We start from the raw sequence: 22,461 nt of genomic DNA on the forward strand, positions 1-22,461 counted from the left end.
CTTGATCAAGAACAGGTTTTTTGAGATCTTGAGCTGCTGCATGAAAGGACGCAGGAGCTGAGTATACAGAATCAAATAAATGAATGAGTGGAAAGACACAAATAGGGAACCAAACACAGCCAAACTTCTGTTCTTCTTTTTGTCAACACTGAAAACAGCATTCAAACACCCCAACAGAACAGATTCCAATCTCGAATCAGTATAATGGAGAACAAATACAGAAGAGACAAACTACGAGATGGTCACAATGTTTACAAAACTGAGAAGTGAGCCTTGCATTTTAGTCCACCTTTCTTTTCTCAGGTTTTTCACAGTTAAGTCATGCCTTCTCCCTAAAGCAGTCCCATAAGAACAGGAGGAATTTCTAAGGCAGTTATGTACAGTTCTACATGTGCAAGGGCAATAAAATTTGGCTTTAAGCATTTTTCTAAAGAAAGAAAAAAAACAAAACTCCAATTCAAAAAGTGATGACATTCTGGAAAACATAGTATTTCATACACTTTTGCCGTGCTGGTAATTTCAGATACACTCAGAATGTTCTTTGTCAGAAAAGTCTGTCTATTGTATAAAACAGTATTTCAAGCAGTTACTTTGTGCAATCGCTATCCTTACTCCCCTCTGGACCCAGAGTCTTATTTTCCTAAGTAAAAAAATGAATTATTGTTCACTAACTGTGATTTTTTTGTATATAACAATAGTTTAGTAGAACCCAAAAGTAAAACACACAACCGAGTTTTAAAAACTGTCTTTAAACACAACATGACCACTCAAAGACGAAGGGGAGGCATAAAACATTCAATAACAAGCCTAAGTCAAATATTTCTGCTTATTTGCACTAGGCCTTCCTTAGTGCATAACCTGATACAAGATCACTCTCAGTGCCAGTAACAGTTTCAGATTCACCACATATTGATCTTTGAAACCCTGCAAGCACTTTCCACTCCTAAAAGCCTAATAAATACTAAGGAAATAAATATCTATCAACTTATATAATGGATGTACAATAAAGGAAATTCCCACCTGAAATTATTCGCCTGGTAAAACGACTGAAAAGAACTGTTTGCTGTTTCAGAGTGGTTAGGTTCTCTAAGGTCGCATGTAAAAATGGCCCTGTTTAATTTCATTCCTCTTAACCACCATTGCTAACTTTCTTTCAAATATGATTCCAGAAGACAGAAACTGCAGAATTTCACTTGATATTGAGTGACAAGTTTTTCTGTAATAAACATTAGAGAAGCGTGTAATTAAACATTGCTACTCATTATGCAGTTGTTTGGGTCACACTATATGTACCAATTCAGACATCTGTACACTGCAGTTCTAGATAGGGTTTTGCTTATATTCTGTGTTCTTTAATGATTATTTAGTCCACTGTCTACACCTTATCAGATTTTTAATAGTTTTTCCTTGAAGTTCCTTTCAATTTCCAGCCTTACCTATAGCAAGACACAAAATAAAACACACTAGGCTGGGCATTACTACTTTGTTGAGAAATTAATTATTACCTCATTTGTGGTATGAGATGTGATACAGTGTCCATACTTCACAATGTTCCTAGAAAGCACCATTCTGTTAATTTACTATCTGCTGTCAATTTTAGATTCTCACTGCAGTTTGACTGCTAATCTATTATTTCTATGAAACAATTTCAGGGTGGATGGCTTCTTTTCCCCCCATTTACTTTTTTTCAAGTATATTGGTTCTATTTTTAGATACTGGATCTCATTTATTCTTTTCTTCATTATTAACTTTAAAAAACTGAACGGAAGCTTACACATGGGAAAGAAGACAACGTGTTTCACTGATCAGCAGGAAGAGTTACACAGGTCCTTCACTACAGAAGCAATTGATTAGATATCTTCTTATCCAATGTATTTTAAAAACTGAAAAATCACTGACTAGTGCAGGTATGCAGGAAGCAATAACGCTTCCACTTGGCAGTATAAACCTTGACACTACGTACCAGGACACAAAAATGAGTTTGCCAATCCACAGTATTATCTTACAGTCATACAGAAATATAGGTATGCAATGCCTTTGCAGACAGAAGGGCTTACCGAAAATGGCTAAAAATGCTAAAATTCATCAGTTTTCTTCTCAACTTGCTTACATGACTTCCAGCACGAACTACTAGCCAAAGCATAGATGATTTCTACACTAGGAGTCCAAATTAAGGCAACTTCTGATCTTGACAAAGACTGAAAAAAATATGAAAACCTAAGTTTCTGTTGACACTCAAATATTGCTTCAATTTTGGGAGCTAAGTCTAAATCTAAAAATACTTCCAATGTCTTGTAGAACTGTGTTAGTGAGGTGACATTTTCCATAGAGCAACAGAAAGCACATTTTTTCAGTAGGCAGTATCCACCCAGAGAAGTATGACACCAATTTCAATTTACTTATTTTTGGCAACACTGTACTTTGAGTAAGTCACAAAGGACCTAACTAAAACAACACTGCCAGACTTTTAAAATATCACAGAACTTTCAAGGATTTGAAAACCTGGGAGAAGATAAACTTGGGAAGGAGTCTAGCAGGAACAGAGCCTAAGGAGTTAATAAAAACTGAATATTGTTTTCACGAAGGCTTTTTGAAAAAGACTTGAGACATTTTTATAGCCAGAAACAATTAGGGAATACTTGTTTCAGCATTTCTTCCAAACTGGAATGTGACTGTATATTTAAGATAAAATTGCGATATGAAGAGTCTGCTAAAAGCACTTTTTTTTTGTTTGTGCATTTTGTTTGTCACCCAGTGTCACACTAACAACTCTGCATCTCATTCTAAAGCACATTATACTGTGAGATAAGATGAAAAAGACAGTTTTTTGTTTCCCCAAGGGGGAAGTACTTCTGTTAAAAGCATCTTTTTACAATACCATTCTTTCTGAATTACCAATAACGCAAACCAAAGAATTAGATACTGTACTCTAAAATTTAATATTTGTTCAATTCTTATTCATATCCCGTAGACATCCCCATGTGTAACAGGGGAAAGTATGCTAAATGCTTAAACCTACTTAAGAATCCCAAAGATTGAGCACTTTTGTCCTTCAATCAGTATGCTGTCAGGTCAGGCTCACACATTCAGCAATGGAAGTTCTCCTGCAGTTTTTATGATTGTAAAGAAGCTCACGTTTGACTTAGCAGGCAGATAACAAGAAGCTGGTTTGAAAAATGGACTAGGTTTGCAGTCCAAGAGAGCTACTGTAACATAACCTTACTTTTAAATTCTTCGCTTGGATTTCAGTTTCTTCAAGAGTAAACTCTAGAAGGTCATGAGCAGCAAAAAGAACCAGGGAAGCAGTGGGAGGCAGAAACAATGTGAAGAGTTAAAAAGATAACTAAACACTCTCTCACATCTTTCTGTGCAAAGATAGACGTGAAATTTGTAGAACTATCAAGATCAAGTAAGAAAGGAGGTTTTAAAATAGGTCTTTCTGAAGGAAAAATTGTTTGTAACAAGGGCAGACGCAGCAAAGTCTTCATTTAATTTCAAGAGTCTGATGAATCTCGTGCAAGTGTTGTAATAAAGATTTGTGCACTAGGTTTGCAATAATGCTACAGGAGCATTTATCAGACAACTCACCTTTAAGATTCTTCTCTTTCTGATGCTGAACTAGAAGCGGCCAGAAATAGTGAGGTCTGAGCGGCAAACCTTCCTCTTTCATCATCTTCATCACATCAATGGCCAAGGCTGAAAACATTCACAAAATTAATTAAACAGTGACCAAGTAGTCTAAACAAGCACATGTAAAATAACTAAATGAGCAGAGTACCTGATTTGTTGGCCTCCAAAGCACAACGCAAAACAAATGGTAATGGTGCTGAGTGCATTTTTGCTTCTTGTAACTCACTACAGAACTGCTTCAGCTTTTTCACAGGCTGCAAAGAATTCCAAAAATTAATTTCATATATTTTTCAATTTTTCAAATTGCTAAGACTGTCAGATTCTTCTGATGTTTAGAAAATGGTTATTGCGTGTGCCAAACATAATTCTTTTGTGAAAATCCATTTACTATGAAAGTCGATATGAAATAATAAAATTATTCTTTTGCTCTTGAAGAACTGTGCAAAAAATGACCATTTCCAATCTTCGCAGTTGCAATAAACTAAACAAATACATTGTTATTAGTAAAATAAGAAAAAAGTAATACTATTCTGCTTACCATATCTCTATTTACACAATGCTGCAAGAAGAAGCTACCCTGGTCCATATTATCACGTGATAAATGACTGAAAGATTTCAAAATACTGAAGCTTATATCTTCAAAGCCATGAGTTATCAAAGTCAAACACAGGTTCATTGCATCTAGCAATTGAAAAAGAGAATAACAAAATTTTAAAAATGCACATAACAATTTCACATCAAACTACTAAAATTAGTGAAAGCTAGTAAAGCAAATGTTTTAGAAGTAGCATTAACATACTTTTAAATATGATTAAACAATCAAATTTGAGACTACCTGTTCCAGAATTCTTTATATTTATCAACTAAATTCACTTTTCCTATTAGAAGACTAAACCAAAAAGTACAGAAGCATCACCACTGCAGCATGACAGAAAGAAACTAAGAGAAACACATTTCTAGACACGTAAAAAAAAAAAAAAAAAAAAAAAAAAAGATGAAGTATAATTAATAGTTATCAATCAGATTACACATACTGGGATAGAAAAGTGACTTCCAATGTAGATAATAAAAAACTATATTCACTATTTAGTATCCCTTTTTCATGTCAGTCACAAAGAGCTCTCACAACAGGAATTTTCATAGTGGTGGTTGAAGAAAGGACTCCACATTTGCTGCTTTCCTATAAAATCCTAATGAATTTTAGAAACTTTAAAAAATCCATACATTAATTTTTGTGTGCAAATCATTAAAGCCGGTTTATATTTAAATTTTATAAAACATAATCTAAAACAGCACAAATGAATCCACAAACTAATGGAAAAAATATTCTTTTGCCTCAGTATTCAAGAGAAAAGTGCAAAATTACCTATTTTTGAAAACAAACAAACAAACAAACAAACAAAACAAAATCCACAAACAACAAACAAACCAACCAACCAGGAACCAAGGACATACCTGGAATTAACTCTCTTTCAAATTTTATGCGTTTTTTAATATCCTCGATGTACTGTGGATATCCAGCTTTGGCAAGGCTAAAAATCACCTGCATCAAAATCCTATCCATAAGGTACCCTTCAGTCTTCTCAACCTCTTCTAGAGTCTGTAAACCAAAGTAAATTTAACTTCAATCAACTCCAAAGTGACTCCAAACAGAGTACACTTAAGAACAAAAATAAAATTAAATAAACCAAACAAACAAAAAGCTGGTTTTCTTTTTTAAACAATATAGGTTTATATAAATGGAACGTGGTAGAAAGAAAGAAACAATACCCAAGAAGTATTGAGAGAGTCTCAAACACCTTTAGACTGTAAAAAGAAAAAGGGACAGCTAAAAGGGACATAATAGATGGTTTCTCTCTAATATCTAACAATATGTGAAAACAGCACAGGTATTCTTATTGTGATATGACTTCCAAAAGGAATTATTTTGTAAAGGGAAGAATAACTAATCAAACCTTTTTTGAAAAAATGATGGTTGATGAAGATTTAATTTTTAACTCACAGAACAAAATTCTATTTTCCACATCCTCTTCCTTGATTTGGTCCTCTACATCTAATACTACTTATTAAATCCTGATACTACTTATTAAGATCAAACCAATTTTCTTTTCTCATTTTTTCCCAGTATTTCTTTGATTTAAAAAATGTAAGAGAGAATACTTAAAAAAAACCCCAGCTTGCAGCTACATAAAAGACTGCAAAGCAGCCTCATCTTATGAATACCTAAATTGTTAGTATGAACTCTCAAAAAAAATTATTTTTTACCAGAAAGATCCTGTGGTTTCAATGGCAGCCAAAGAATGGCTCAATGGAAACAACATAATGGAGGTTTCGTTTTTATTTTCATAAATAAATACATAAATATCTCACATGCACTGTCTTTAAAAAAACCCCCTAAATTATTAAATCACTCACTGAAAATCTATCTTCTCAGAATGAAGCACCACTATCTAAAGACAAGTATTTTAAAGAAATTACTAGTTTGCTTTCAGTTAACCAGCTATTCAGATGCAATTAAAAAAATAAAATTCTTAATTACTGTAGATGAGGAGGAAACCAATTATAAAATTCTTTATTATTCCTCCTGCATGAATAGCAAGCATTCCAAAGCTATATTGAACAAAAGATCAAACAAGTTGTATTTAAACTCAAACTTGCCATACCTTTTTGATGCTCTCAGCATCACCCTTTTCAGCATATACATTCAGCAGTGATAAATACGTATCTGCACCTGGTTCAACACCAGCCACCCTCATCACTGAAAGGATGTTTTCTGCACTCTTCATATCTCTAGAAGAATTCAAAGAAAGACCCTCAGTATATTTAATCAAAACACTTATTGCAACTTCCACATTTACTCATTAAATTAATTAGAACTGGAAACAAAGACTGCACCAAGCTTAGAGAAACTTATTTTAACTAAGCAAATCCCGAAAGTGAAAGTGCAAGTCTTTTAATCATTGTATTACTTAAAATACTCTTTTAACTTTAAAGTTCAGAACTAAGTGCAGCAATTTTTTTTGAAACACTATAAAAGTACAGTAATTTATCTTGAAATTCAAGATTTCAGACACAAGGAAAAAAACTACTTTGTTAAATAGCTCTGTTTTGCTTCAAAAATGTGTAGACAGTCTTCTATATACTATTATTCAAAACCATCACCCTACTCTGCAGCATGTAATTTTTCTGTACAGTATCACTCTATATGTGAGTAAAGCTAAAGTAACTGAAAGAAAAAAAAGGTATTAAACATTACCCTGCTCTTGCATGACCTTTCACAAGGCTACTGAATACAGCCTCAGTAATTGGAAGATCTTTGTTCTTCATAAATCCAAGAATCTTACTGCAAAACATAAGACAATCAATGGGTATTTTTCCTTTTGAAAAGATAAACTACTGAGCTATTGCTGCTCTGCTGATGTTACCGAGCAATTAATTTTTGGGGTATTGCACAAGGTGCTTATAATTTGGTAATTTTTTTTTAATGTATTTGTATTTGCCACTGTTAAATACGCAGACAGAAGGGTGCCTTTTTATTATCTTGCCTGCATTTTTATTTTCCTTTTACTCATGTCTCATGCCCTGGAATTACACTGTTGCACCTTAACCTTGCTAAAATTAAAGTGTTAGACAGATGTCCAGCAACCTGTGCAACAACAACAGACAAAATTAAAACTATTTGCTCCTTAGCCCACTTTGTTCTCAAATGCCTTTCCCAGTAGCCATTTTCTCACAAAGGGAGTAAGCCTTCACAGCCTCATACCTTTTCATGGTGGCTCTAGAAATGGCAAAACAAGTTAATTTCTGAGCAAGGAGAATACAACTTGATTTGAACCCACTGATCTACCACTCATTTTTATTCTGCTTTGTGTAGATTCCAACAGTGTCCAGGAAACTGCTCTACATTGCTTGGTTAAAATATACTTAGACCCCATCTTCGCTTGGCTCGATTTCTACAAATTACACAGAAATGAATTTTAACATTATTGGCAGGGAATATGAAAAACAGATTTTGTGGCAATCCCTTTAAGCATAAATGTTCAAAGAATACCTCGCTCCTTCAATGTCGCCCTCATTGCAATAAGCAGCAATCAACCTTTGGTATGTAACCTACAAGAAACAAAAAGGTGAAGTTAATGATTTCCAACCAATAAGTGGATATTACTGTTAAGAATGGAGATATTATAAAAGGGTACCTACTCGATTGGGCTGCACATTTGCTTCCTCCATTCTAGCCAGGAATTCTGTCGGAGAAAATTTGTGCTCATTCTGAAGGTAGACCTTAAGTAAGGCATTGTAATGGCTTGTGTCATACACAGCACCTGAGGAATTGTTTCAACCACAGTCAGTGAATGTAGGTTCTCTAAATTCAACATGGTTTTATAACTTTATCAGGTAATTAATTTCATGCCAATTTTACTCTGTATGAACTTATCAGACTGCTTCCTTTTATTTACCTTTCAAATATCAGACATCTGTTTAACAGAACACGTGTTTATAAAAGGACAAAACATAACAAGAGCACTGCCCATGCTCATGTGCATGCTACCCATACTCTCTTCATCTGTATTTATTTCACAGATTCAGCTTTACTATCAAAAAGCAGTTCATCTAGGCATTATCTACATAGGTAAATGACTGACTTAAGATAAAAACACCGTCTGACAAAATATCTGGTAACACTAAGAATACTCAGCCCATCATCAAGGTAACATCTAACAGCAAAGTAAAATACAATAATGCAAATCAAGCAAAAGTCCAATTTAAGCATCTTGCAAAAAAAAAAATCTTTAGATTTTTTTATTAAACACCCCTAGATGTCAGTATAACCCCCAGAATTAGAAACTCACCTGAATAATAAAATCTACTGCTTATTCCGTAGTAATTATAACCTAACTTATTAAAACCCCACATTTAAACACTATTAAAATACATTGTCTTTTATTACAGAGCAAGTCCTTGCTGTTCTTGCAAGCAGGACTAATAAACCCAACGTACCCAGTTCTTTCATCTTGTCCCATATCATATGGGCTAGTTCTGTTCTTTCAGGTAACAACACCTCTGGTAAGAGAGCACCACAACTTCGCAACAAAAGCAAGGTCTGGTTACTTCCTGGAGATCCTGCAAGGGGAACAAAACCATGAAATTCTTCATAAATAACGATACATTCAGTATTAGAAAGAAGATTTGAGACTGACCCACCAAGATATTTTATGATTTTCTACAGAATGCAATTTTCTCAAGACTTAAGATTTTTACTGAAGAAGATGCCCAAATCATGAAACAATGACACTACTGTGCACTACCAAGAGAAAGATTTGTGATAAAACATGTCATTTAGTACAATAATGAGCTCAGCTGAGCAGAAATTTTTAAAAGTACAACACAAAGCCCTAAACTCAGATTATCTAGTACTTTCAATTTCCCAACTCAACATCCTTAGATCATTTCATCCTAATGGAGGTGTAACTTTCTCATAAATTTCCAAGTTGTCAAAATACTTCATACCAATTCGATACTTTTCCAAAAATACATTTACTGGAGTAAATGTAAACCGCCATTTCTACTTCCGCCCATGCTCAATATAAAATAAATGAGATCATTTACATCTAGAGAATAGTGAAGGAAAATGCAAGATTATTTACCTTTTCTGAGTTCTGCACTAGTCCTAGAATGTTGAAAAAGTAGCTATAACCTCATCTCTTTCTTGGATTTCACTACTACTCCTGAGGCAAATTAAGGCAGAACCTCAGAATCTATCACAGTTTACTCAATAAGCCGGAGACGCAATTTTTTTTCTAATTGCATCTTTATAGGTAAACCCAGCAGTTTCTAATAAAAAATCAAGAGTTTCTTTAGAAAGCAGCATCCTATAAAGTATGATCATCAAGTCATATTTGACTAACTTTTAAATCCCCGCATACAATTACTTCCTGCAACGAAAATGCCAACACATCTCCAATTTCATAATGCCAATGTTACAACCAGTGACTGAGTACTTTGAAAGACAAAAGAAAACAGAAAAGGTTTGGCAGTATGACTATGGAAAGATGCAGGACAAGAGATTCACTGCAAGCACCTTCTTTAGGCATTTTTCGAGTTGTAATTAGAAATGGAAGAACAATACAAACACAGGCAGAAATCAACACTAACCTCCCACACTTCTGCTAAATTAGTTTCATTACTGTTAATAAAAAAGGACTAAATTTTTCATATGGAAATATTTGCCATTTATTCTAACACCATCCTAGTTAAATCTCTTGTGAGGTTCTATGCTTCTATTTTTAAATACAGTTACAAAGCCAAAGGAAACCACTATGAGTAATTAATATTTTTGTTAATATGACTTTCTAGAAACTGTGTAACTAGTCAAGGCTCATGAAGAACTATTTGCAGAGAAGTTTAGAGACATAAAATTCTTGCAAACCCACAAGCAAAAATTAAAATTTTATGTCAAAAAAAACCCAAAGCAGTCAGGATCAGAAAGGATATACAAGCAAAAAGAAAAAACTAACAAGTTCAACAGAAAGAGTGTGAATTGTATTCACTGCTTTTAAACAATGAAATGCAAAGCTTTAAAAAGCACAATCCCAGCTACACAAGCCATTACAGTCCAGAGCGATACACAGCAAAGTGTAAACTTAAAAAAACACATGCTGTCATTGGTAAATATTGACAGTAGTACTTAGTGAGTATCTTGAGCAAGCATCTCCATTGACTCCTCCTAACTGGTACCAAACCTCATCAATTGTGGAAGCTGGTTTGCAAAATACTCATGTAGTCTGCCTACTTTAGCCAAAGGGGTATGGAATCTGTCAGAATGAACAATGCCTTAGCTATCTGCTTTTGTTTTATTAAAAAAAATAAAGCTTTCTTGTCATGAATAACCACAGTTATCTGGTAATGTGGAAACTTAGCGATCACCTACACATTTCCCTGTTGTAGTTCCATTTTAAAACAAATAATGTTTTAAGGACAGCGTACTACAGACACTTAAAAAATATACTGTGTAAACCGGACAGATACATTACCTTTTCAGAGAGCACAATACAGTTACAGGAGGAAAATGCAACATTATCAGATAAAAAAAAAATCCACAATAAGCAAGGCAATATGATAACATTTATTAAAAGTACACTGCATTTTCACAAAAGAAAAAAAAACTTGGAAAAGCAAATATGCATTCAAAGCCAAATACATCTCTAAAGCATTTAAAGGCTGTCCACCACCATATGCAGCAGATTAAACAATGCTTGAAGATAAAAAATACATTAGAACTCTTTCAGCTCATTTCCTTGGTTTGCTGAGTCGTTATACAGCAGCTTTAAACCTACCTGATTTGCTTATTTCCTGAAAGATTTTTAGTAGAAGAGATTTAGGAATGCGGCCAGTTTTTCTGACAGAGTTATCCACTTTATTTAATGCCCAGTCAAACTGATAGGTCGGTCTGGTTCGAATTTGTGAAACTGGTTCTTCTTTAACTCTTCCTTCCTCTTGATGTGCAAGTGTAAGGAACCTTACTTGGTTCATAAAATTTCTGCTTAAATAAAAACAAACACAAAAACAGAGATTACACTTTTGTGAGTCATTTTGCAACTGCGCCAGTCACACAATGTCAAGAAGATAACGCACCTCTTGCTACTGAACAGTGTCTCCAAAACATTCCATGTTGATATAAACAAAGAAATACAGGTGATTTGTTTCAGTGGCTTCCTACTTAAGATATAGCCATGCACATTTTCTCACAGTGACAACTGTTTCTCTGAGATTTTCAGTTAGATTCACCTCATGAATTAAATGGTTCAAATACTATTCCTTCAAAAATTAAAATTTTTAAGTCATCCAAGTGCTATAAAAATCTTATTGTCCCATTACAGCTTCTCACAAAAGCTCTCACACACTTTTGAAAATCACTTCAAGAAGTCACAGACTTCCAGAACACAGAAAATCAAGGCAGCAAATCGTATCTTTCTTTTCAATTCAAATACACAAAAACTAATGCAGAGGTCAGTATTTTAGACAACAATAGCTTAAGGAATAACAGGATCATTCTCCATTCTGCAGAATTTACAATAACCAGCATGAAGCATCCCTTCATTCTGCCATGTAAACCAAACATCAACACTGGATTTGTTTAAATATTTATTTTCTCAAAATAAATTAAGACAGCAAGAACAGTGATAAAGCACTACTCCTAGCAAAGCAAAGCAAGCTTGCCTTTTTTTTGAGAATAAGTTGATGCATATAAGAATACAAAAATGGTACTTGTGCCACAGCAAGATTGTGAACAGCTTGTGCAGGTGAAATTATCATTTCTCACAAGCATTTCTGGAAGTCTGCTCTCAATTGTCCTTACAACTGCATAAAATAAACCAGACTATCTTCCTCCAGAATCCTGTACAAAGAAAGTAATACTGGTTGTGTGGCAAGAAGAAGATCCAGCAGCTTCTGAAATTGCCCTCTCTCATTTCTGGCTCTCTAGATAGCTCTTCAGCTAAATTTCTGTGAGCTCTCTAGACTAATTTAAAATAAAATAATTGTACTCCCTGCTGTTGCAGATGCTCCAGGAGTCCTACAGAGTAACAGGTGCACATTTTGTGGAAATGGCAGCCTAAAAGTCAGGAGTGCTGGCATTCTCTACAAAACAATCTCCCATACCTAAAGCTTTTTCACAGGTGTATCTGCTGGTTGTTTCTCATCAACCAGTGCTCATTTCGGGTCAGAGGAGAGGAAGTCCAGTGGAGGGGAAAAAGTTTGCTGGTGGCAGGGTCAGTGTTTCAGAAGCATTGGCAGCAAACTGCTAAATGGCAGAAAAATCATCACTAGGGTAGGAAAAACACACTGGTGGTTTATCACGTGGTTGCCTCTTATGAGCAGGAAGTAGCCCAAACACAATTTTTTCTTTGCTGTTTGAAACCCTGACTTGGTAAATGAGCAGGCCCTAAGTTCTATAAGTAGCCTGAAGCAGAATCTCTTTCCTAATGAAGCCATGAAAACAGTTTATTAGATTATATTTGATTTCTGAAGGTATTTCAAGAAATCCTTTAACATTGAGGAACATCACTACTATTGGTATTATCTTTTTCAAGCACACAATTTTTACATTGCCCAATCTCCTCAAGTTTCCTCCTGAAGAATATTCCAGAGACCAGCAAATTATCTGTACTGTATTTCACTAGGGAAAGAATAAAGAAAAGAAAGAATGGAAGAAGGGGAAAAAAAGGCTGTCAAAAAAGGACAGATCCTCTCCTTCAGTCTGTTTAAGCTCCTCGATATAACTTCCCAGGGATTCCTTTGGGCTAGCTCTCGTTTTAGTCAGATCCCTCTCTAAGCTTATTTAACTCACTAACTTGGTACAACAGCAATTCATCCACTTTTACAAAGGTTAGACTGGGAACAGCTCATGATGTCCAAAACCCACCAGAATTATCCCGAAAAAAAAGAAATTGAGAAATAGGTACTTAAAATCAGAGAAAATCAAAAGAATAAAAATAAAAATGGGGGGGACACCAAAACTGAAACACCACTTCTGGTGGTAAGCAGCTTGACAGATTAACACCATCAAACTTTTTTTGTTGTTATTAGTAATGCCATCTCTCCCTAATAGTATTCCCAAGGGTATAATTTTCTTTCCTTCCTTCTCCTCCTTCTACTGCACCATGTAATCAGACACAGGGTACTTCCCATAAAACAGAAATCATTAAACTAACTAGAATAAAATTCAGTAGTACAAGGTAAAAATAACAGTAAGATATTAAATTTTAACTCCCCTTGGGTTTAACAACCAAATGATATGTCTATAACCTAAATAACTCTTTAATAACACATAAACAGCAATATTCAACTTTGAGCTAGCCAGTGGATCGCCATAAGAATGAAATTGTAATGATTGCAAGTTCTTTTATTTTTCTTAAAGATATAGATAAAAAAAAGAAAATGGTATCATCTACTCTTATATATCCATTAAAAAGCTACTTGAAAGCTTTTCAGAATACTCCGGAAAGGTTGGAAAAAATGCTTAGGAAGCCAGCATCAAGAGAGGGCTTACTGTCTTTGTAATACAGAAATTTATACTTTGATTTCCATTAACAATCTAAGCACAAGTGGACAAAACTCTTGAGCTTCAGATTAAAATTGAAATGTCCTTTTCTATAAAAACCCACTATTGCTTTACAGTATTTTTCAAATTATTAAACTCTATCTTATGACGTGTAGCACACTTGTAACCATAAACAAATTGGTGTGTGTGGTTTTTAAGTCCTGTGCTTTGTAAGATTCTCCACTAGTCAAGAGTCACAAATATCTTAAAGAACCTGAATAGCTCCATCAGCTTAAGTATAATAATAAATACAATATGTGCATGCTCAACACATGCTGGTTAACAGCGTGAGAGGACTCTAAAGTTTCATTCATTACTAAACTCTCCTGCTTAACATTTAACATGATGCTATTTATAACACAAGTTTAGAATATTACAATATATATGACGGCTACAGTTGCACACTGTAAAATATTACACACATATGAAGTGTTATTTTTCTACACTCAACCTTCTGAAAGATGAGCAGAATTGGGCATTTCCATTTACACACAAACACACATGCCCCTATTATCAAATATGCTACTGGTGCTTCTGTTAATTTATACTGATTGAAAACATTTTAAGGAATGGCAACATGGGAGTCCAAGCTTCAGTCTGAGACAGACAGATGAAAACAGTATGAGAGTATAAAACAACCTGAGGAACTCAAACTTTCACTAGCATTCACTATCACTCTGAAATACTGATAGTTTGGTGTAACGCTCAGGTATACCTTATCCTGTGTAGGTCTTCAGCACCTGAATAAATTACACTTTTAGCAGTATTTAAGGCACTGGGTAATGTTAAGCCAATCTCATAGTAAGACTTTGTTAAAAATAACTGTGGTTTCAAAAGCTGGAAGAAGCTGCAGGGATCTACTGTATTCAATCTGGTACTTAGCACTACCAATCTGGTACTTGGTACAAATCAACTACCAAAAAACAAACAAACAAAAACCCAAAAAAACCCCCAAACAAACCAAACCAAACCAAACAAAAAGAGCTCACTATTGTATAAGATGAAAAACTGAGCAGACCAGAAAGTCAGCTTCCAAAAAAGATGTAAATTCAACACATTAATTAAGGGACATAGTATCAGTTTGATTTCAGGCAACCAAGTGAAGGATAGAAGAATGCAGTAGACCATATACTGAAAATTTATACTAATGGCACAACCTCCCCATGAAACAGAAAAAGACAATTAACAAGGCAGTTATCTATGAATCAGGAATCTCCAATTTCTAGAAGTTGAAAAACATCACGATTAAGGGGAATAGAAAAAAAGCAAGGACAAAAATCACAGTCATGTTAACCTTTCCAGTCAAAAAGTCACCTAAAAGTGCAGCAAGAAAGGCTTCTAAATGTAAGAAAGATAATTTTAGGAATTACACATACTTCTTCAGAGGGAAAAAGATTCCAGATCGTACAATGTTGAGCTTTCAAGAAACGCTAATTGCAACCATTTTACGTAAATTTCAACTATCTTATCATTACTAATTTAACAAGGAGATGGGGTGTAGGTGAGAATAAGGAATAATGACTTAAGTAATTTCTGAAAACATTTAAGATACATTATATTAAAGACACTTCAATGGACCTTACTCATACTCCAGTCCTTTGGAATCACCTTGAAAAATTTATGGAAGTTGTGGGAAAAACAGAAGCGTAATAAATAATACAGACTGATGTACAGGCTTTTGGCACCACCTCACCTGACAATCACATAAGCAAACCAAGGAGATGCAATGTATTTCCAGTTACAAAACACATGTAAAATAGCTGTCTAAACAAAAAATTTAAATATATATACAAAATTAAAATGTGGTTGGTTGCAAAATGAGGAATATTGTGTGGGAGTCTAAATGAAGCTACCTCCTGACCCAGCTAGGAAAAGACTGGTACAATCTATGTCCGTTCAATGGCTTCAGTAACAATATGAATAACAGAAAAGTTAACAAATGTATCAAATGTGTAGATGACACTGTAATGGTGGCAAATGCCAAGAAGGAAAGCCTCAGACTCAGTCAAACTTTCCAAGTAGGAGTATTAAAGTAAGATTGGGGGGAATGTATGTCACATGACCTTGACATTGCTGATGCTGCCTCAGTACTAGATGTTAGATTATATAGTCTTACGATGCAACCACGTTTTCTCAACTATTTTAATGAACGCTGTTCAGAATTAAATGTTGTGCTACACAGCATAACACAAGATACTTCTGCAAGGGCTGCAACACGTGCTAGCATTTATTTTCATCAATTACCTTTAAATGGCATTTTAAGATTTTCTCTACGTGAAACATGATACTCACAAGCATGTGAAGCTGTGCAATAAACTTCAGATTTGAAGTTTTAATGAGCAATCTCATTTTTCCTCAAAATGTGTAATTTCTCTTTACTATCCTTCAGAACTAACAGAAGCTCAGAAGGATATATTAAGCTCTACAGGGTGCTCTCCTATTGCTGCACTCACGGGGTTAGAAGTAGCCTTCTGATACTGGAGTCTTTACACCATCTTCAGCTTTGTCTCTACAACTGCAGACCTCACCTACACAGGAAAGGTTCACCAATCATGCATTTGTAATCCCAACACAAGTGCCAACTCTTCACCTCCAATTTAGCTTATAACATTGGGAAAACAGCTGAAGATGAACTCACAGAAAAACTTACGTACAGATCAAGTGTGCATGGAAAAACTTATACCAAGTCAGCTCGTTGAATTTTTCTGTTTCCAAGGGTTTAGGGAGAATCCCAGTGCCATACTCACATACTTTACATATTTTCCACATTTTTAGAGTAGACTAAAGGCAGTGCCTTCAACTTCCTAAAGGAACATACCTTCCACAGTAGCCTTAGTAAAAACATCCCATCTCTCCCAAAACTCTAGAAGTAGGTGATGCCAGTGTTAACCCTTGCAGCAGAAAGTTCACTTTCTGCAAAACTTGAACAAGTTCAAATATTGGAAAAAGAATTACGAAGTCACTATATGGATATTTGCCCCCATTTATCAGAGCCACAATAAGGTAGTTGCTATGTTTTTTCTAAGGAAAGTACTGAATATTTTGTTCTTTCTAAACTAAAAGCAAGGCAAAAGGCGTATGAAATAGTTCTCAAAATAAAACCATGCTGAAAGTAGAATAATAGTAAACTTTAAAAGAACTATGTATACTTCATTAGTGTACATAAAAGCACTACAGACCCACATTAGTGAAATTTACTAAACATAAGGGTAAATATACCACCTGAATCCCAGCATACTTAATAAGACTGTTAAACACTATTTCCCCTGACTTAGCTATGATCACCTATAATAAAAGGCCATAATATTCAGGCTGCTGTATATCTGTATCAGTGAGATAGAGTAGAACCTTATAAGGGAGAAAAATTCATTTTCTTTTATGTAGACTGAGAAATCTCATGTTTCCTGGAGAATATCTAAAAATTTTGCCTAAGCGGCTCATCACAAGTAAACCAAAAAAACTTTGCTGTGTACTGCACTTAGGATATTAGGAAAAACTCCTTCACTGAAAGGGTGGTCAGGCATTGGTACAGGCTGCCTGGGGAAGTGGTGGCAATCCCTGGAAGTGTTCAAAAAACATGTGTCACTTGGGGACATGGTTTAGTGGTAAAGATGGCAGTATTAGTTTAACAGCTGGACTTGATTTTGGAGGGTTTTTCCAAACTTTACATTCCTGCGATTTCTTGGGAAATATCTAGGCATTTATACACACACCAACTACAACAAACCTGTGAAACTTTATTACAACAGCGTATTACCAAAAGTGAGTTTACTGTATGCCTCTTATGCATTTAAAGACCATTAATGCTATCACTTTGCTAATGTAATTAAGCATTCAGTTCTACATTTTTGTTCAGTGGTGATGGATTGCTGAGTATGATAGTAAATAGTCAAAAGCAACTTGTCTGCAACTAATTAAAAAAAAAAAATTAAATGTACTATGCATTCTACCACAACATATCAAAAGGTAAGAGTCTTTTCAAGGATAACTTGAAAAGCATAGCACATGGTGCCTTCTGTGCCGGTTTTGGCTGGAGCTAATTTTGGAGCTAATTTTTTTCAAAGTACCAAGTATGGGGCTGGATTTTGGACTTGTGCTGAATACAGGTAATACAGAGAAAAGCTTGTGCAGGAGCAGTGTTCTAGCAGGACCTGTGGGCCCGTACAGAGAGTAGTCCACACTGGAGCAGGTTTGGTGGCTTGATTTGTTTTTGTTATTGTATTGATTCTCCTTGGTTTTCCTCCTATCATGAAAGCTGTACTTTCATCATCTATGCTTTAGTAGCCTAACTGTTCTCCTTCCCTGATTTAGAGCCAGACAAGCTGGCCAGCAACAGGTGGTCAGTGTGGGAAGAATGGAGCCAATACTCCCTTCTCCAAGCACTAACTTTCCCACAGTAGCAAGCTGTAACATCAAACCATAACATAATCACCTACGTTATGTAGAATAAGTCCCCCCCAAAAATTCTGATGTCAATGCAAAATCTACTCTAAGCACTCACCACTGGAGCAAGTTTGTTACAGCGTTCTTGACAGTCAGATTCTAGCAGCAAATTGAGGCACCTCTTCACCTAAGTGAAGCTTCTGTGAACAAAGTTCCAGTAAATAACTTGTACCACATAAATCAGCGCAGTGCTGAAGTTTGCTGCTGTAGCTCTGAAGTTTGTTGCGTTGGTCCGTCACAGTTTATCTTAATAAAATTGCATGGCATGAGAGTTACAACATATAACTCAGTATATTTCACATTCCATACTGGAGGTGGTCAAGTGAAAGAGCAAATCTGCCTTAGATCTGATTTGCTATGAAATGCTTCTCAAGTGCCCAATGCAACTCGTTATCCACCTACTACCCTAACCCATTTGCAGAAGAAGTTTAGATTAAAACCCAGAGCAATAACACTGCTTTGATAAAACCTCAGCTTGAATGTGATGGTTGCTCCTTCACATCTCTAGCCCAGTCAACAGATCCGCATTTTCTCTGCAGCCTTTATTGTAAACAGTCACAGACACCTCTGAACTGACTTCGTTATGCTCAGTGCTAAAGCAACTATATCAAGCATATGTAAACATATATACACAGTTCTCTTGCAACATTATAATCATTCCTTTTTATTTATTTAATCTTTAAACATGTGTGAGGACCCTTACTATTCCCATTAGAACTTTATGAAGTCTCTGGAATTTACTGCAGTGGACAGTATTTCACTCTCAAAATCTTGAGACCTAAACAGTAAGCATAACAAGCCTAAGTGTAGTCCATGTGTCATTCTAATCCTTCAAAGGAAGTCCATTTCCAGAAATTAAGGCTTAAGTAGAAAAAGAAACAACAATGAATAGTTACTTAAGGTAAAAAAAACTAAATGAGATTATATGCTTAATACACACAATTTCACTTCAAAAGTGTTACCTTTCTGCTTCACTTTGTGGTCTAGAGCATCACTGTTAGAGCCAAAATATCACTGCAGAAAGCACTTCTGAAGTTTTTTTCCAGAAGTGGAAAAAATGGAAAAAACTAGGGAAAAAAAGCACTTGGTCCTTCATCAAGTCTCACATGAATTTCAATGAATAGCACTTCTTGAAACAAATTAATTTAGGGAATTAAGCTTCACACTGAGGTAAACACAATTTAATTACTAGAAAGTAGAAAAGTTTATGCATGATTTGCAGACAACTAAATGTGTGGTGCTATTGCCAACTGTTGAGCCTCCCAGTTCACTGGTCCTTCCTGAACCAGTCTACTCCATCCTTCACACCAACTATAGCATTTGATAGCATGTGATACATTTCAGTGATTAAAGCCAGCAGAAAACCGGCTGTTGTTTTTCAGGTAAGATTTTACTCATGCTGCCAAATAAAAACAGCCCTAGAGTAAGACTGATATGTAGTAAAGCCAGTGCAGGTAGCAACAACGTCTTTATTTTGGTAGTGAGACTTCCCCTAGGAGATCCAAAAGCTCACTCTTGTCTGTTCCCATTCCTCCTCCTGAACCAGCTCTAGAACTCACCAAGTTCTCTGTTGAACATATTTATCTACTTAGAATCACAGAAAAGTCTTGGTAAAAAACCAGAACAGTTAAGTTACATTGACTTAGAGGGAGCCTCAGAGTTATAACACGGCACTAGAAAGTCAGGACAGAGCAACCTTCTCCCTTTGGAGAAAGCACTAAGTTATTTTAGCAGCTCACAAAGCACTGGAGTGTCTGTAGTTGTGTTAATGAAGGTTTGTGTCTCCAGGCTTCCTGCAGGGCACCAACCACATATTAGTGTGGTCTAAGTCACAGCCTGGATGCCCACAGATGGGGCGGGCTGACTTTTCCCATCCTACCTTCGCGATGGGAGAGGGAACCACGGCAAAGGAATTAGTGTGTTCCTCCTGATAACAAAGTGGAGTCAGAGGGCACAGGGAGGAAGCCCAGATTCCAACTCTGCAGTTACCCACAGTCAATCACAATCATTTAGACTGAGAAAGATCTCCAAGATCATCGAGTCCAACCTGCGACCGATCACTACCATGTCCACTGGACCAGAGCACCAGAGCACAAACTACCACGTCCACTCGTTTCCTGAACACCTCCAGGGATAGCGACTCCACTCCATCATCTGGTGTCCCCCCCGCTCCTCCACTCCCTCTCCGCACTGTGTGTCCCCCACAGCCGCATCCCCGGGCGCTCGGGGCTCTGCTCCGAGCCCAGCCGGACGCGGTGGCGGGAGGTGCGGTCCCGCCTGGCGGCCCGGCCGGCGGGGCCACGGCGCGGCCTCTGCCCCGCGCTCAGCCCGAGGCCGCGCACACGCGGCGAGGCGGCCGGGCCGGGCGGTGCCGCGGAGCCCCCGGGGCAGCCCCGGCGGGCGGCGCCGCAGGGCCCGGCGGCACGGCCGGCAGTGCCCTTGGCGTGCAGGTCGCCGACTCCACCGGCCCCGCCACGCAGCGCGCGGTCTCACCTGTCGGGGCCCGTCGTGCGGGCGGCGGGGGGCAGGCGGAGCGGCGGGAGCAGCGGCGGGAGCAGCGGCGGGAGGCGCGGGCGCAGCGCCCGTAGGCGCCCGGCCGATCTCAGCAGCGCCGCCATGACCGCCCGCAGCACGTGAGCCGCGCGCCGGCGCCGCGCCGCGCCGCCGCCCCCACGTGACGGGGGCCAACCATTCCTCGAGGGGGGGGGGTCGCCGGCTCCGGCTTCGCAGTGAACTCGCTCGGGCACCGGCGCGCCGCTGATTCCCCCCCCGCGCGGCTGATGGGCCGTCCCGGGCGAGCGCGGGTTGGGCGGCCCGGCAGCCAACCCGGATCGGCGCGCGGCGGGAGCGCGGGATGCTGGGGCGGAGGGGGCGCCGGGAAGCGGCGCCGGGAAGCGCCGCCTTTCCCAGCGGGGGCTCCCGGGAGATTTTCCGTGCGGCTCCGCGGGACGTGCTGTTCTTGCCCGCCTGGCTTTCCCAGCACGGCGGCCCAAGTGCTGCTCCCCCGGGAGCCCGGCGGTGCTTGGGGCGGGACGGAGCGGCCGCTCCCGCACTGCCCGTGCGGTGTTCCAGACCCCGCCAGAGCGTGGCCGCTGGAGCGCACGCGCGCCAGGGAGAATCTGCCTGTTCCGGCCGATTAGTGGGAAGAGCCGCGTCCTGCCCTGGCGCTGGCCGGCGTGTGCGCCGCGCTCCAGGGAAGCAGCGCTTGGGAAGCAGCGCTTGTTCCCCCCCGGCAGTGACTGGCAGAGGGAAGAACCTTAATTAAGCCAAATGTCAACAGTAAATCTCTTCCTGAGCTTGCTTATATTGACTGAGTTGTCACCCGCATCTGAGCTTCAGCCAGTCGTTTTCAACTGCACTTTACGTGGAAAGACTTGTAAAGCCTCCTCATCAAGATGCGAAGGGCCCAGTTTTTATAAGTTATAGATACCCATTTTGTTATTTAGAAAGTCCCGGATGCTCAACAGTTTTTACTGTCAAGCCCCAAGCCATGAGTTACAGCTACTAAGGCAATATTTATGATGTTACTGCTTATCGTGGCTTCTGCTGTATCACAGTGTTACAATATTTAATGGATTAAAGAGTTCAGTCTTTATGAGGAAGAACAAAACTTTTTAACCTAAGTACAAACCTAATGCAAATTATTATGCTGAATTAGCTATGTGCTCACTAAACTTGATGGATTAGAGCCCCTGGAAGCTCACTCTTGTGACACAATAAAAAAATGTCTACATTGCTAACAATAAGGACCAGAAGTGGTAAAGTGAAAGAAAAAGAGAAAATTATTAAATTACACTGGTCAGCATAATAAATAATAAGTTCTCCTTGCTAAGACTTCACTGCTGCTGAATCAATAAAGAACAGGTTAAGAAGTATTTAGAAAGAGAACAGTGGGACAGATGCTGACCAAGAATTCTTCCAAACGACAAAGAAAATGCAAAGGCGTTTGACAATCCAGGTGGATAGCTGGATGTGAAATCACGGCTGCTCAGAGAGGAGCTACCTTTTCACTGCCCAGTTGAGAAGCCATAGACATGATTCTGGTTTAGAGGTAAAGACATCTATTTGCTTGATGTGAAAAGGAAACAAGGTCCGGGGGAATTAATTCAAAATGTCATATAGATGAAGCAGTAGAGAGATAGGAAATTATATTTGCTGAAGTTCTCTGAATGGATGAGAGAACCTAGATCACATTTATCAAAAGAAGAATTTTAATTAGTAAATTGAGACATAATGTTTATGGAGTATAGGTGAGAGTTTTAGTTCTTTGGATGAAGAAGATGAGTTGT

General features: G+C 37.8%; 1 protein-coding gene across 2 annotated transcripts in view; it reads right to left on the reverse strand.

The window, feature by feature from the left end:
• The window catches only part of LRPPRC (leucine rich pentatricopeptide repeat containing), an 86,685-nt gene extending 65,883 nt beyond the window's left edge, over positions 1-20,802 (reverse strand). The window contains exons 1-11 of one of the 2 annotated variants that reach the window (XM_050315299.1): positions 20,666-20,802; positions 10,965-11,167; positions 8,629-8,751; positions 7,831-7,952; positions 7,682-7,740; positions 6,887-6,973; positions 6,294-6,420; positions 5,086-5,230; positions 4,169-4,311; positions 3,779-3,884; positions 3,589-3,696 (exon numbers count right to left, since the gene is read on the reverse strand). In XM_050315299.1, the coding sequence (XP_050171256.1) occupies positions 3,589-3,696; positions 3,779-3,884; positions 4,169-4,311; positions 5,086-5,230; positions 6,294-6,420; positions 6,887-6,973; positions 7,682-7,740; positions 7,831-7,952; positions 8,629-8,751; positions 10,965-11,167; positions 20,666-20,790 (1,348 nt within the window). In that variant the 5' untranslated portion in view covers positions 20,791-20,802. Of the gene's footprint in view, positions 1-3,588; positions 3,697-3,778; positions 3,885-4,168; positions 4,312-5,085; positions 5,231-6,293; positions 6,421-6,886; positions 6,974-7,681; positions 7,741-7,830; positions 7,953-8,628; positions 8,752-10,964; positions 11,171-20,665 lie in introns of both variants that reach the window. The other variant, XM_050315298.1, reaches the window with a different exon arrangement.
• Between the last annotated feature and the right edge of the window lie 1,659 nt (positions 20,803-22,461).

This window comes from Myiozetetes cayanensis, unplaced genomic scaffold, assembly GCF_022539395.1.
Source record: "Myiozetetes cayanensis isolate MyiCay16 unplaced genomic scaffold, myiCay2020 scf2-11, whole genome shotgun sequence".
In the NCBI taxonomy this organism is placed as follows: Eukaryota; Metazoa; Chordata; class Aves; order Passeriformes; family Tyrannidae; genus Myiozetetes; species Myiozetetes cayanensis.